The 16,836-nt window shown below is 51.8% G+C and overlaps 1 protein-coding gene across 5 annotated transcripts in view; it reads right to left on the reverse strand.

Annotated features, from left to right (window-relative positions):
* The window catches only part of SMYD3 (SET and MYND domain containing 3), a 781,274-nt gene that overhangs the window by 156,955 nt on the left and 607,483 nt on the right, over window positions 1–16,836 (reverse strand). For all 5 annotated transcript variants that reach the window (XM_082702359.1, XM_082702357.1, XM_082702360.1 and 2 more), the window contains 2 exons: window positions 15,718–15,805; window positions 10,691–10,865 (listed from right to left, as the gene is read on the reverse strand). In XM_082702359.1, the coding sequence (XP_082558485.1) occupies window positions 10,691–10,865; window positions 15,718–15,805 (263 nt within the window). The remainder of the gene's footprint in view (window positions 1–10,690; window positions 10,866–15,717; window positions 15,806–16,836) is intronic.

Here is a 16,836-nt window from a genome sequence, read left to right on the forward strand (position 1 = left end):
ACGTTGGCCTCATCCTCTGCCTCCTCACGTAGAAAGTAGCCCAGGCTAAGTTCCTCTGCACCACGGCTGCGAAGATTAGGACAAGCGAGGGGCCTGGTCCACCTAGGCTCTGAATAATCAAGAACAATTCCTTCCCAGCTGAAGGGAGCGGAGAGGTAGAGGCGAGTGTTTCAAGGCCTTTCACCTACTTCCCTCCAAGGATGCTGCTAATAAATGGTTGGCAGATGCTTTTAGGACTCTTGGACCCAATTTATCTTACTCTGGGAGGATATTACGGCGATGTATCCCATTATAAGTGAAAGCAGATTTGCTCCTCTTTAACTCAGAAGGGCAGCGGGGTGTTATGATCGGTGTCCTTTGTGTGGTAAGAGAGATTCCCATCATCCACTGCCTCTTGGCAGAGAGGGTGTTGTCGGCAGCCCCTCCCCTGCCCCCACGTCTCCTGCCCTCTGCCTCTTCAGGGTCTGAAGCCCACTGTCCCCCACATTAGGACCTGGTGGCAGCCCCCTCCCTTGAACATATGCAGCCATAAGAATACTAGACATTTTTTCCAGCCAGTCTGCGGTCCTGAGCTCAGGGGCTCTGCATGCTTTCTAGCCCGGAGGGTATTTGTCGTGCTCAGAGTGACCTGGCTACTTCCCATGCTAGGAGCATCATTTGGGGGCCACTTACTCCCCATCTTTCATTTCCTTCAAGGACCACCTACTGTTCCTTACAAATACCATCACCACTGTCTATCGGTGATCGGATTTACGAGGGTGGACCGAACGGTTTACCTACAGGTTGGGCTTCATTCATCTGTCCCTGGAGAATTTCTGAAAACTCAGTATGGGAGTCCCTTAAAACACACAGATATACAGCATGTGTGTGTGTGCTGATCAATTTGTTTTTTTTAAGCATAAAACCTATACTTTCTGTGAAATTCAAACTGATTTTAGTCCATTCTCTTTCAGCCTTTCAACGTTCTAGCCACCATTTCCCAGTTCTCAGGGCCACCTGATTTTCTGCTAGCTCCCTACAGCGGAAAATGGGATTCTTTTTTCTTTTTTTTTTTTTTCCAACCATCTCTTCCAAGAGCTGAGAAAAAGGAAAAGAGCAGCTATGTGGCCACAGGGGCAGCCAAGCAAGAGATTGATTCAACAGGACAAATTGAATGCATCCCAAAAGATTCCCTAGGATGGGATATCCTGCTGCTCAGGGTACAATCTGTTGTAATAAGAAACTGAAGAATATCTGTCAGGATAGTCAAAGAGCTCAGTGATGGTTGTGCAAGTTAAAAAAAAAACAAAAGTGAACCCCCTGGGAAATGTTTTTATTTTGGAAATGCTTTCCTAAGTAGGAAGACTACAAGCCATTTGTCAGAGCTTGTGCTGTTTGTTCCTACCCACCGGTGACCACAGAAGACTAGATGTTTTCTTCCTGTGCAGGTGACCTAGCCCTAGGGGTGGATGATGGCTCTCATCCTGCTCCGCAAGGAGGCTTTTACTGGGAATCAGACAAATGTGACAGAGGAAAAGTATTTCCTGTGTCCTGGCCTGGCCTAGGGTCTCAAGAGTCAAGGTAGGCATTGGTGCGGGAACGGATGGGGTTGGTCCACGCCGTGGGAGTTTTGAGCAAAGAGGAATGGGCATTCTTGTCCCCGGTGCGATGGGAGGCAAGGGAGGGTTAGCAATGGGCACAGAGACAGCACATGAGCCAGGATGAGGATGCCCTTGAAGGACAGGTCCAGCGGGGCTTGAATGCAGACGCTAGAATCAGTACCTAAAGTGTGAGAGTTGAAGAAAAGGAAGACTCTCACGAAGCATGAGCATGTGTGGACCGGGGGCACAGGGCTAGGGGCCCTTCAGGTTTGCTTGGAGAAGAGTTTTGTTTTGTTTTGTTTTAAAGATTTTATTTATTTATTTGACAGACAGAGATCACAAGGAGGCAGAGAGGCAGGCAGAGAGAGAGGAAGGGAAGCAGACTCCCTGCTGCACAGAGAGCCCGACTTGGGGCTCGATCCCAGGATCCTGAGATCACGACCTGAGCTGAAGGCAGAGGTTTTAACCCACTGAGCCATCAGGTGCTGGAGAAGAGCTTTAAGTGAGGAATTATCCAAAGATGGGGGGCAGGTGCTGGTGGCTCTTCTCCCGGTCTGTAGTTTTCCCAGGAGGCTAAGTGCTAGAATGAGTCATGCTGCCCTAAAGAGTCTGGCACCTTCACAGGACAGGGGCCTGGACTGGGAACTTGAGTGATAAAGGAGAGGCTTGGAGCGTGAGAAGGAGCAGGATTTGGCAAAGACAGTTGGACAAAAGCGCTGTCAGATGGAAATTTTACATGTTGCTTTCAAATGAAGGTTTGCCAATCACTTCAAAGAGACCCAGAAGGTCTATCCTTCCACTTCCAGCAGAGGTCTGTCAGATGCACAGACGAAAGCTGAGTCTGATCACAAGGCCACCTGGGTGATTCCCCTAGAACCCGGGGCTGATCAGTGAACTACTTCCCAGACCTTGGACCTCTGTCTGCCCAGAAATTTCCAGCAGATGCGTGAATACAAATCTGGAAGGGCCTTTAACAATGCAATTCAAAATAGAAATCCAAGCAGGTAGCCAAAGCTGGGAGCTGGGTGACTGGGTGGTCCATGGAGACAGAACACATTTTCCTGGTCAGATAAACTGGGCACGAGTGGTGTCGAGGGAGCTCCACTCAGAGACGTGCCCACTCCAGTATATGTACGTTTTGTACAAGGGGAACTACAACCCACAACTGTGCCATGCGCAGAAGGGGACACGTCTAAGGCATGGGACCCTGGTCCAGTTGTTGGCCTGGGTTCAAGTTCAATGGACGGTGGTAGTCATGCAGGATTACTGGTCCTGATTTGAAATGAGAAGTTCTGATAGTCACTCTCTGATGATGACAGAGAAAAGTTATAGGCGTCTTGGGTCTTGGCCTACCCTGGGGGCCCAAAAGGCAGGGAAGACTGCAGCAATGGATAGGGCTGACTCATGGCTGTTGGGTTTTGGAGCAAAGAATGGCTATCTTGCTCCAAGTAGGGATGGGAAGAAAAGGAAGATGGAAAACGGAAAATGCACATAGCATCACGTTACACATGATCACACAGATGATCGTGTTCCAGATCACCCAGACCAGAATGTATCCAACCACATGACCTACACTACCGACCTTCTTACCACCACCACCCACTTGGTCCCGGGTGCCCAGCAACACCACTGCCTATCCATGTACAATTTTTGTTAAGATCTAACCTACCTGGTCAGCTTGGGATGGGACCAAAGAACCTGAAAGTGTCCTAGGCAGATTCTCTCTTAGGAATATATCTCTATTCTATACATGACTTTATAATAAAGGTAACTGGGAGCTTCAGCATTTGATTTTAAGGCTGTGTCAAAAGAGTGGCATGAAAAAAAATCCAATTACCACATTCTCCACTCAGTGTCCCCTGGAAAGCTGGCTTTTGGGAGAAGTCATCTTCTGGGGACCAACTGGTGTCCACCCTCATACTAGCACTGGGATGGACATAAGCTGAGTCTGGAGGTTTACCCCAGTTACTCCTAGAGTCCTAGAGACCCAAGCCTCCTGGCACTGGCTCCTGGGTGCCCTAAGAGCTCCTAAACTCAACGGTAAGTTCTGGAGGCAAGAAAAGCCTTTTTTAAGCCAGACAGTGATGTCCAGTAGGTCCAGATACACAGCAAATAAGTACAGGGGAAGTGATCCTTGGAACTGCTATTCTCCAGGGATGGAGAATCAGGAGGCAGTGGCCACGCTGCATAAAGCCAGAGTTAGGAGCCGAACTGTGTCCCTCCCAAATTCCTATGTGAAAGTCCAGACCCCCAGCACCTCAGATGGTATATTTGGAGGTAAAGACCTTAAAAGAGGGGATTAAGTGAAATAAGGCCCCTGGGGTGGACCCTAATCCAACATGACTGGTGTTTTAAAAGATGAGGAACTCTGGATACACAGGGACACCAGGGCTGCATGTGGGCCGAGGAGGGACCATGTGAGGACAGAGAGAAGATGGCCGTCTTTGAGACAACGAGAGAGGCCTCACAAGAAACCACACCTGCTGGCTCCCTGAACGTGGACTTCCAGCCTCTGGAACTGACAGAAAACAAATTTCTGTTGTTAAGCCACCAAGCCTCTGGCATTTTGTTACGGAAGCCCAGGCGAACCAACACAGCCAGGTTTGGGCGGAGCACGACACGGCAGAGCTAACTGGGGATGCCAGCCTGGAGAACACGGGGAACACGGTAGAGAGGGATTCACGAACCAGAGATACTGACTCTTCTATGGGCAGACTGACCCAGAAGAATGGTCAACAAAATCTTGAAGTCAGTAGGTAAACCCCAAGAGACCCAAGTATTTGATCCACGGAAGGGACCCGGACTCCAGCATTGTTAAAAACTTGTTCAAACTGGTCCCATCAAGTCAGCCTTGATTCGGCTCAAGAATTCCTCCTCGGGTTCTCAGAGTGCCTGGCTTTCTGGAGAGACCCAAACGTGACACGCAGCTGGCTACTGAGGACTGCCCACAAGCTCCACCAGAGTCAGGACGCTGCTTTGTTTGGTCTGTCTTGTTCGCCAATAGTTATCACAGAGCATGTCGTGGTCTCAATAAAGACTTCAGTTGACAAGAATGAGTGTGTGCCGGACCCAGAACGCTGAGATGTCCCGACATGATCCTGTGCCTCCAGAAGGCCGCCTAGTGAGCTGTTGGTCAAGTGTGGAAGACGGGTAAGCATTTGCAGTCCGCGTGCTGTCCCATTCTGTCTCCTGCTACCAGGCATGACGGAAAGGCCATCTTCCGCTTCTCAGAAACAGGCGAGGCGGAGGTTCCTACACATGTCCGATTCCCTCCGGGCTGCCCCCCACTGGTGTCACTGAGGAACGTGCATTCAGACAGGCAGGAGGTCAAGGACACAGCCTACTTAAATGGGGCAGGAGGAGGAACCAACAGCTTGGTCTGTGAGGCTGCCAGACGTCCCAAGCCCGTCTGCCATCCCCCAGAGTTCTGTCAGAGTCCAGAGCACTTGTTCAAGTGCCGGAGGCCTGGGGTGTCACCCGCGAGCCGGAGAGGGGCCGCGTTCAGGAGCGTGGGCATGGCCAAGGCTGCCCGCCTCCTCCTTGTTGGAGGGGCTGGAGGGTCAGAGCTGTACACCAGCGCACAGGCTCTGGGACTCCTCTTCCAGAACTAAGACCATAAAGCCGGGTCACTCCCACACAGCTCATGGGGTCAAGAGCTAGAACCCCTGGCACAGCCAGCCCATACCTACATCTTGGCCCAATCCCGCAAGCGGCGTGCTGAGCAAAGTGGCTTGGCCTGCCGGGGCAGCAGGTGCTTTCAGAGGAGCGGGTCCCCGCAGGGGAGAAAGGTTCACTTCTCCGCTGCCCCTAGAGAAGTCCAGGCCAAGAAGCCGCCCACAATGCTCTCCTTCACCCCCAGCAACAGCCTCGCGTTAGCTGCGGTCAACCATCCCGGAGGAACACAGGAAATCAGGCGTGCGCAGGAAGTCCGTGGTTTACGACCACGTGCGCAGCTGCGTGTGGGGGTGACCGTGGTCCTGGCTCCTGCTGTTCTACTCCCTCTCCTCCGTGTCTCCTTTGTTGGATTTCTAGACTCTGAAGTAAGAGAGCCTTTGGGAACTGAATTAAAAGGTCTGGTATTAAAAAGTTCAAATGAAAACTGCTTGGGCCTTGATGGACCGGGTTGTGCACTGTGGCAGGCGGGCACCCCTCCCAGTGTCCAGACGGGGGCCATGGCTAAGAAGCCAGTCTTTGAAAACTGGTAGCAAAGGAAAAGAGAGCCTGGCTAGGTCCGTAGGGTACCTCAGTACTTTACACAAACACACAGCGCAACCTCTTGGATAGGAGTTTGGCCCAAGAGACTTTGACAGACATTTACAGTGTGGGGAAAACAAAGACGAAGTGGCCAAGGATGACTGTCCACATCCGCGGGCAGAGACTAAGACAACCATTCACTCACTGGGGGGGGACAACACAGCTCTGTAAATCTCACCAGAAAGACAGGTGGTCGGCAAGGGAAGTGACCAGAACACTGCACGGAGTACAGGCGCTCAGGCCTCCTCTCGGGTAGAGGCCTAGCTCTGGTGTGTTCTCTGGGTCCCACACTGTGCGGGCAGCAGGGGAAGTTCTGCCCTACGTACTCCGGCCAGCACCTTCCGCTCCCACTCTGCCGACTACGCAGTGGGCCCCACAGGGAGGGGAGATCACGCCATCTAGTCCACGAGGGGGAGTCACTCCCCGCTCTCTGATCTGGGCCCACCTGTTCAAGTCCCTTCACAGTTCACGTTCTTCTGCTCTTTCCCTGAACACTCCCCAAAATGTCCTTTCAGCCGCCACCAAATAGTATGCTGCTGGTCAGTACCAGAAAACCTCCCCCAGTAAGAGCAGGCTTTGGTCAAGGAAAAGGGGAGGAGCCTTCTAGGTTCTGAAAGGAATTCAGATCAGGTATAATAAACATCATGTCACCAGCTCTCTTTGCTTCTGAGGACAGTGACATCTCAGTGGAAGGTGAACACCACCTGCGGGTCGTTATCTCCAGGGAAGATGCAGTGAGTTGGCATTTAGGAGTTTGGCACATGGTTTGCCCCACAGATCCGGTCCCATCGGTGCACAAAGATTCAAGCGGATGTTAATGGCGCATTCCTTCACACAGTAAAAGGAAATAGAAATGTAGGGACTGGTCTACAGACTCTGGTACATTCCCAAGACAAAACTCTGTAGATGTGCTACCAAGAACAAGACGGCTGTTCAGGAGCTGGTCTGGACTGATGGCCACGCGCTGCAGTGAAGTGAAAACGGCCAGTTCTAGAACAGGGGATTTTCACTGCTCCGCCCACGCAGGAGACTTCTCGGCTTCTCCCTCCCGCCTGCACCACCACCGTCCTGGGCACACGGAGAGGAGGGACGGACAGACAGAAAGGACAGGGAGGAAAAGGGAAGAGCCCAGGTGAGCACTTTGAGGGGAGAAGAAGTGAGGAGGGAAGACAAGAGTCTCTGGGCAGGGAGAACCGCCGGGAAAAGACAGAAGAAGAAGAACCGGGGGGGGGGGGGGGGGGGGGGGGGGGGGGGCTTTAAAGACTGAGGCCAGTGTGCTCCAAACGGAAGTTTAGGGGCTCACACTGAACACCTCAGGGAAGAAACTTGCCGTGGTTATCTTTAGGGAGTGGAACAGGAGACTGAAAGATGAGGGTGATTTTTACTAGTGTCCTTTAGGAAACATCCTTTCCTAGAAGTCTGTGCTAGGCTTAGAACAAAAGTTGTGCTACCAGAGCACCTGGGATAAGCCCAAGTCCTCCTCAAAGCCTTAAGGAGCCTCTGTTTCTCTAGATCTTCCTCTGGGTCCTAAAGAGAATCAAGTTTGATTTTAAATTCAAAATAAATTTAAGTTTAAAACTATATTCAGTTCTGTTTTTAGGTTTCTTTCTCCTTTTTATTTTTGCACACATGTGTAGCATTCAGCAGTGATATTAGGGGCCAGAGTTTCAAGGGCTGGTCTGGTGATTCTCCTGTAAATCTCGGTGCCTTCTCCAGCAGGAGAAAGCTTCCTGAGCTCTGAATTACGACTGGCAAACTAACTTTTGCAACTCAATTCATCTTGTGGTTAAGGTGTTATTTAGTTACATTTTTTAATGAAAATTTATGAAACACCTTTAAATTGCTTTCTTTCTGCTTAATGTTCATAGTGCCACGGGACGGATGACCATGCATACATAATCACAGATGCTCTCAGAAGAAACGGTAGGAACTAAAGATGATAGATTTTGTTGTGTGTGAATTAATGCCAACCTACTTTATGAAACAGAAAGATCTTGTTTTGGAAGATTTTAAGAGAAAGAAAGAAAGAGAGAGAAAAAGAGAATGAGAAAGAGAGAGGGAGAGTGCGCAGACGAGCAGGGGGAGGGGCAGAGAGAGGGAGAAGCAGGCTTCCCGCTGAGCAGGGAGTCCAATGCGGGGCTCCACCCCAGGACCCCGAGATCATGACCTGAGCGAAGGCAGATCTTCACTGAAGGAAGATAGCTTCACTGACTGAGCCACGGAGGCACCACAGGAAACAAAGATCTTAATACTGTGTTGCCTCATAAAGGGAATTTACTTCTATCGAGTCAAGATAAATGACAGAGCAGCAAGTAGGCAGCCGAGGGCAATGCGGTTATTTGGGTAAGAACAGAACGTGGACGCCTTCTCCTTTAAGGTCAGTAGTTCAAACTGAGCCAAGGTCAGGAGGGAGAACATCACCCCTAGAGCCTTGCCCTCAATCTGGCTGCGGCAAACGGTATATATTATCATTGTAAAACCGTTAGAGCAGGTGGCAGTCCCGTCCCCTCTCAGTAACTCATGCCGAGCTAACTGCCAAGCTAACTGCCCACGTCCTTGGCTAAAGGGGAACCGAAGGTGCACCTGCCAGGAGACCAAGTCAGTGGCTGACGGACCCCAGCACAGACCCCCATAAACACGTGCAGGGCAGAAAGCACCACCGACGCTCACATTCCTGCTTCCAGATTGTTAAAGGGCTCAACGAGCATCTGACCCATGCGTTCCTTGTTTTCACTTTTGCTGAGCTAAAGGGAAGAGAGTCCAAGGGCGCCAGCGTCCACCCTCTCCCTGGGTTGCTTCCCCTACAATAAACACCGCTGCCTGCGAACCGTTCAGATCCCATGCGTTTCAAGTGCATCAATCAATGCAGATGGGATTTCTGGAAACACAGACCGATCCAGGCCAGCTTCTTAACAAGTTCCAGGGAAGAGAAACTGGGGGAGGCTTGGAAACCTGTCACACGGCGTAGGCACGGAGGGTACCCTTCCAGAGAAACTGTGACCTGCCGAGCGCCAGGAACATATAACCAGATGTACTCCAAACAATACGGAGTCCAGGCTGGTGGGCGTGCCTCCCCCCAACCCCCCAACAAGGAATGCCTCTGGGACTCGAGCCGGTTCACCGAGGGCTAAGTTAGTGCTTCAGAGAAGCCGTGACAGGCGTGGAGAGGATTCAAACTGTGTGCAGAAGCAGCACTATCGAGGAGGGGGACCCGTGTCGAGCGTCTGTGCTCGGGGCAGGCTGGGCGGGCAGCCTGGAGGGGGCGGAGGGGGCAGCAGGTGCAGGTCCAGGGCTAGCCGGAGTGTGGGGCGAGGGGCTGGGGGGGAGCGCCTGCAGGAAGGAGAGCTGGCCCGACCCGTGTCTCCTGGCTGCCGTCTACCCGCTCGGCCTGCGGTTTGGCTTTCCGAGGCCCAGCCCCAGGGTTCAGAGAGGTGACACCAATCTTCCCAGACCTGCCTCTCGTTGCAACACCGAGGCTCAGAGAACGAAGCCTTATCTCTTTGTGCTCGGTTCATATTTTCTGAAAACCCACAAGATTCATCATCCTGAGCAGACATTTCAGGCTCATGGGAAAGTCTGCGGTCTCAGCCCCGAAGGCAATCGCTTCTCAGTTGGGTGCGAGCTGACTCACAGTCTGGATTCCAGAGCTGTCCGACCACGCGGCAGTGGAAGAAGCCACCTCTGGAAGCACAGAGAACACCCTCGGGGCACCGTGGGGCCGGGAATGGCCTGTGCGGCCCTGTTGCCCACCTGGCTGGTGGGGTCCTCAGGCTCCTCTGCGCGGACCCCGCTCCTGGCCCAGGCCTGGCTTCCTGCTCCGTGTGTCACTTCCCACCGGGGTCCTGGGCTTGCTTCCGTTCTTCTCCCCTTAATGCTGCTCACTTTCCCCTCCATCACCTCCTGAGGCGTGTCCTCAAGTGGGGACAGCCGGTAGCCTGGACCCTGCCCCCTCCTTCGCTAAAGCCCCTGCCCTGCTTGTTGTCCCGCGCTGGTAGGCTGAGAGCTGGGTTGTCCCTCTGCTTAGCCCCTCAGGGCTGTCATCGTGCCTGCACGGTCTTCAGTGCCACCCAGAACGGCCCCCCTCCCAGTCCTCCTGGCTTCAGGGCACCTTCCCAGCCGTGAGCGACCCTGTCCTGTGCGGGAGATGGCAAACGACTCTGAGCCCTTGCCCTCGGCATGATCCGTCTCGACTTCCGAACTCGTGCTCTCAGCCCCCCGCAAACCGGGTCCCGCACCCACCAGCACCCGACCTCAGTGCCGCCAAAGCTCCCGTGAGTTACAAAAGCATCAGGGGATGACACAGCCCTGGTCTGAAGGGGCTGCGGTCGGTCAAGAAACAATCCGCAATCACTCCTTCACCGGACTCCGACACGTTTGAGCACGGGCACCCCCCCCCCCGCTCTCCCGCGAGCCTCAGAAGGCGGTTACAGGGGTCACTTGATTCGAGCGAAGGCACCCCAGGAACCACAAAGCCCTGACACATGGAAGAGACCACCATCTGTCGGCCAGACCGAGGGCCCCAGATGGGCCGTCCTCACCCAGGTCCACAGAGGCGAATGACACAAGCCCCCCCACAGCGAGGGACCGGCCGTGGACCCGAGGCTCCCCCCGCCCTGCACTCTGCCCGACTGCCGCAAGCCACACACTACACCGGGACCTGCAGCTCCACAGAGACCGCATCTCCGCAGCCCCTGCACCCTCACAGGGCCTGCCCCACGGCCGGAACCTCAGGAACGAAGAACAAAACGGGGACACTCGCTAAGACGCGGTCCCCGCGGTGACTCTGGGACGTACGTAAGTCCTCCGGCGCAAGGAAGGCCCTGCAGCCTCGACTCCGGCCCGGCCCCAGGACTCACCGGTACGGCTCCATGGTCCGGATGCCGTAGAACAAGGCCTCCTCCAGCAGGCCGAGGTTGATGCAGGCGTCCATGGCGCAGTCGAGAACCTTCAGCTGGTAGACGTTGATGTCGGGAAGGCGCTCGGCGTTGCTGCTGATGACGGCCTGGCACATGGCCAGCACCTGTTCCCACTCTGTTATTAACCTTAGTTAAGGATTCATTGTCTCCACCAGGAAAACAAGGAAAATGAGATTCTCGGCAAGCCTGAAGAGCCGCCAGGCACAGGAGGGAAGGAGAAGCCGGTTATTTCACACAGATGAGCTGCCTGAAAACATACTTGAGAAACAAAAACGGGTTAAGTGGCATCTCAGAGAAGCAAATTCTGTTTACGTCAACAGACCGTCTTCCGAGCAAGCCTGTACTTTGGGGGATTAAGCTTCCCAAAGAACCCTGCTTTCTTGGCGCTCCTCTCCAGATTCTCCTTAAAGCCCGTCGTGAAAGGGTGCAGCTGCGAAGGAAACTGAACGACCGATGCGGTTAGCGCAGCCTGACCTGTGTACTGTGTTAGCTTCTGTTACAAAACCGATCTAGAATGGAAGAAACTTCAGACAGATTCCATTTTAAAACGGAGGAGCTCGTTTTTGCCCCTGGGTCATCCAAATCTTGGGCATATAGGAAGCCACGTACACAACGCACAGGCACGAATGAGGGAAGCAACTTGAAGAAATACATCTCCACCGGGTCCTATTGAAGCTATTTTTTTTTTAAATTGTAAAGCAAAAGGGATCAGGCCTATACTTAACCAAAAAAAAAAAGTATTCTTATTTTGAATCTCTGAAGTGGAAGATAATATGATTTTTAAGAACAGGGCTCAGGCATATCAACGGTGGGCAGGGGGAAAGGATGCTTTAAAAAGGGGCACCTGGGTGGCAGGGCTGGTTAAGGGTGTGAGTTGGGACTTGGGCTCAGGTCATGACCTCAGTCGTGAGATTAAGCCCCGAGTCCCGTGATGGGCTCTGCGCGCAGCATGGAGTCCGCTGGAGATGCTCTCTCGCCCTCTGCCCCTCCCCCTAGTCTCTTTCTCTCTTAAGTAAGTAAATCCCAAAGAAAAAATTAAAAAGACCCCGTACTCACTGATGAGCAACTCTGACTCTGATTCGCTGTGAGTCCCTAACTTCCTCTCACGCAGCCCTGGTGCGATTGCCCTTTTTTATTTTATTTATTTAGTTAGTTTTAAAGATTTCATTTATTTAGTTGAGAGAGAGAGTGCACAAGCAGGGGGAGGGACAAAGGGAGACGGAGAACCAGGCTCCCCGCTGAGTAGGGAGCCCAAGGTGGGGGTTGATCCCAGGACCCTGAGATCATGACCTCAGTGGACAGCAGACACCTAACGAATGAGCCACCCAGGTGCGCTGTGATCTGCCTTTTTTGGAACTGCTGCTCCTCCCTGCCCTCTTCCAGAGGCCGTCGGAGGACTGCGCACGTGCTGTAGGGAGCACGGACCCTGCCGTGAACACACCTGCCCCCCCCACCGCCCAGGTGAACACCGTGGAAGCGCAGCTGGAGGCCAGAGCGCGGGCACGTGGCGCGCACACACTTCCCCACCTGCGCGCTGCTGCTGGGGTGCCCTGTGTCGGGGGAAGTGCAGGCCCATCCGCCACCCTCCCCCCTTCAACCTGCACACCCCACACCCTGCCACATTGCACCAGAGCGAAAAGGGCTGCAGATCTCAGAGGCAGCAGAAACGGCAGAGCCTTTGGCTGGAGCTAAAGCTGGATTTCAATCGGAGCTGCTTCTGTCATGGCTCAGATCTGAGGCTCTGAGGATGTCCCTAGAGCCCTTAATGCCACGTGGTCTCTGAGCACCACTAGGGGGAAGGAAAATGGTCCAGTGGACTGAACCCCCATCTACCCACGCCCCTCACCACCACCCAACCCAGTCTCTTCCCAATCAGTGCTACCCCTCACGCCCCGACCAAAGGCCCCTCCTGTCTTTCACTGGTCCCCATTTGGCACACCCCCCCCGAAGCAACAGTGTGCTCCAGCTCCCCTTTATCTCGCCCCATCAGCATCCCCCCCTCCTAGCCTCCCTGCCACCCGGTGGTGCTGCCTTCCAGAACGTTGGCAAACACTTGTAATAACCCAGTCAAGCTGCCTGTGGCAAGTGGGAACTAGTGTCTTTATGAACCTCACGAGAAAAGTGTTTCTTTTCAGTGGGGGGCCCCCCTGGAGGCATAGCACCTTACCCCCGAGGCAGGAATTCCTTGGTTAGATTCATGAGCACCACAACGCACAGCCCAGGGCCTTTATTGCACGCTTCCTGTATACCACACTCTGTAATTTTAGGGTGAGTCTTGTCTCTGAGGAGTTGACTCTGGTCCCGGGCAAGGAGCATTTTCTGAAGAAAAATTGAGTCGGTGACTTCTTTTGTATTCATCTGACATGTGTGGGTAAAGTGTGCCGAATGATCCCCAGAGGTTGGGGGGAGCAGTAGCTCTGGCAACGCACTGATTCTGTAACAGATTGCCGGCCTAACCTCTGTGGCTTTTCATTCCAGGATTAGGTACTGGACAAACTGTCAGGGGGAATGATGCGTCTTATGCAACACGAGACATCTCTAGGGCAAGACTGTGCCTTATTTCACCATTGTGTTGCTTGACCTCCGTGACGACTCGTCTACTCATTTATATATGCTCTGACTCATCTGCAAGAGGTTTGAGGTGACAAGCCTTAGAAACGAAAACCAGATGTGACGATCTTCTGCAGCCACTGAGAGGAATACATCTACTTTCTCCCCCGGCACGCCGGAAGGGACCGCATGCCAACTTCCCTCGGCAACCCTGGCAACTGTCTCCTGGCAAACGAGGCAGCCCTCTCCTATAAAACACCCCAGTGAGCAAAAAAATGGAATAATTTTAACTAAGAGGCTTTTCCCCCAAGTGGATGCTGACATTGTATTTGCTCAGAAATGCAGTCCCTGGCATTTGCTGGGTGTTGCATACGAGTTGTTCTGCTCCAGGGGGGGGCTGAGCTCTGGAGAGAAGGAGGGTGGAGAGCTTCCCTGAAGCAGACAGAAGGACAACCTTCTTTAACCTCCCAGGGTTGACCATTGTGCCTCTGATGTCCCTCTCGGACGCACGTGCCAAAGGGTGTTGATGTCTGGGAGCGTTGTGAGAGCAGGATGGTATGGACCAGAAGGTGGGCTGTACCCGGCAGAGCACTTGGCACAGAGTCCGTTTTCAGTGAAGCCTTGTCCCGCTGAGACCTGACTGTGGCTAGGTCATCCAGGGCCCCAATTCCACGGTAGGGGAGCCCAGAGAATGAGCCTGTTTCTCTGCAGTAGAATGGTTTTTTGAGCCCAAGAAGGCCCCCCTCTCCTTCCCAGAGCTGACTGTTTTCCCAGTATCTCCCATCTTGCCTACAGACAGGGTTTCAAACTCCATTTGGACCCTGGCCCCATGCCTCACAATTTATTTCAGTTTTTCTAGATCCTTCTTAATATGCCTTACGTCCAACCAGGCCCAAAACTCTGGATATGATCAGACTCACAGATCACCTTTCTCATTTCCTCGTCTCCATTAATGCAGCCCGAGATCGCAGGAGGTTTTTGAGGGGTTATATCATCCTCTTAAACTTGATTAAATTTTGCTGTGTACCAAAACCCTAAAATCGTTCCACATGTTCTGCTGCTAAGCTTGAGGTCTATTTACACACTTAAACTCTCTGACCCAAACAGAAGATTTTATATACATTCTTGTTGAATTTCGTCTGTTCAGATTCAGGCGTCACTCAAGCCTTCAGGGGTCTTGAGCTCTGGATTCTATCCGCCCACCCTCTGCCATTCCCAACCTTTGGGAATCTGAAGCCCTTGGGCTCTATATCTTCATTCAAGGCATAAAGTCAAAGGACCGAGGTGGGAACGGGGCACTCCAGAGTCACCGCGACCCCAGGTATCATTTTCTCAGGAGAGCCACTCAAGCATTTAGAAAGCTGTTTGGCCATGCTAGCATCCAGGATCGATTTCTTGACTGCTCTTAACTGGGCGTCTTCCTGAAATCCACATACAAACTTTACCAAAGAAATCCACGACTCTCCGGACTCCCTTGCTCCCGGTGAGCCCACGCAGCGGGGCTGATCGTGGCTCCCTTTCCATTCTGTTAGTAATCAGTTACAGATTGTTTACCCACACTGCAACAGACAGACAAAAAACAACCCACTGGCTTCAGATTTCAGAAGATCCCCTTTTCACCTTTAAAAACAAGACCAGTTTGTCCATCCACCTCTCCTACTCTGTACAACTCCTTAAGGAACACTGTAGATAGAAACCTCATTTGCAGATGTTCTTCCTGTCTGGGATCAGATTTCCCCCAAGGCATCTGAAGGACCTTTGTCATGTTTTTTGCTCAAGTGATCTCCCCTACTGGAAGGGACCTCCCTCTGAGCCTCTGCCCATTCAAACCCTGTTCCTGATTTGGGCTACCTCTCTCCCAGTACATCAGTGTGGCCTCCCCTGAGGACCTCCAGCATAAGTGCTCTCTCCTTACTCTGAACTTTGACCCGCTTGTGGTCCTTACTATTTATGCCCAGAAAATTTACTGTGCAGCAACTCCCTCTGCCATGGTAGTCATGGTTGATTTAATATGAAACTTCTAGATCTGAGAGTCAATGATTTTAACTTTGAAGGAGTCTAAGTTATTTTTTCCTAGAGACGTAGGTTGTGGGAGGAAAGGAATACAGAAACCTGTTACCTAGTACAGTGCCTGTACACCATCTAGAGACTACTACTTACTGTTCTACTACTGGCATGAGTTTCGGTTACTATCTGAGGGTGGTGAGGTATTCATGTCGATCCTGCCATACTGTGCCCAGCCATTACCTAGGCTGTGGGCTGGGCTTTGGGATGCAGCCTGTGACCGTGAAACAGAATGAAACTCATTGGCTCATGCAGAGGTCAAACCATGGACTTGGCCTCATTAACACCAAGCTCTAACCAATAAAGAAGCGACAGTCCCAACAGTATGGTTCAATCCACAGGTAAAAGGATACTCCAATGTGCCTTCAATTCTTCAATTTTTTTCAAGGATTCTTGAACTTCCTTCCACACCTGCTCATCACCAGTGAGCATATCAGCATCCTGTTCAGGCCCAAATGAAGAGAACAGAAAGGAAGACAAATTATTTAATTAATAAAATGGGCAAAGGAGAAAAAAACGGGCAAAGGATCTAAACAGACATTTCTCCAGAAAAGGTATTCAGATGGCCAATAAGCACCTGGACAGATGCTCAACGTCATTAGCCATCATGGAAATGCAAATCAAAACCATAGAGAGGTATCACCTCACACCCCCCAGCCTGGCTATAAAGATGTCAGAAAGACCGAGAATAACAAGTGTTGGCGAGGCTGTGGAGAATCCAAACTCTCCTGTGTTATTGGTAGCAACGTGAAATGCTGCAGGCACTTTGCAAAAACAGTCGGGCAGCATCTTAAAAAGTTAAACATGGAGTTACCATATCATTAAACAATTCCACTCCTTAGATCCCCAAGAGAGAAAAACAAGTTCACCCAAAAACCTGTACATCAATGTTCACAGCAGCATAATTCTAGCAAATAAGGTGGAAACAGCCCAAATGCTCATCAAATAAATGGATAAACAAAATGTGATGTATCCATACAACGGAATATTACTGGCAGTGAAAAACAACAAAACACGGACGTCCCCTAAAAACACCGAGCTAAGTGCAAGAAGCCAGTCACAAAGGACCACATACTGTATGATTCCACTGAAATGAAGTGTTCAGAATAGGCAAATCCACAGAGACAGAAAGTCAGTTTCTCATTGGCTATGGAGGGGAAGGGGAGAAGTGGGGGGGACTGCCGACAGGGATGGAGCTTCTTCTCGGGCCGATGGAAATGCCGTCAAATCCACTGTGTACATGGTTCCACGACTCTGTGAATATACTTACTTGTATGCTTCAACTGGCGGCTTTGTATCATATGTGGATTATATCTCGATATAGCTGAGATATATCAGGATGGGGAAGTGGGGCAAGAGAAAGAACCATTTGTTTGGAGACAGGTACTTGAATCAAAAACGTAGTTATCAATCAAAATGCATCTGGGAAAGAGTAAGAGGAGTACAATTACACCCATGCAAACGTACTGTGA

Source organism: Mustela nivalis (assembly GCF_964662115.1).
Source record: "Mustela nivalis genome assembly, chromosome: 16".
Classification (NCBI taxonomy): domain Eukaryota; kingdom Metazoa; phylum Chordata; class Mammalia; order Carnivora; family Mustelidae; genus Mustela; species Mustela nivalis.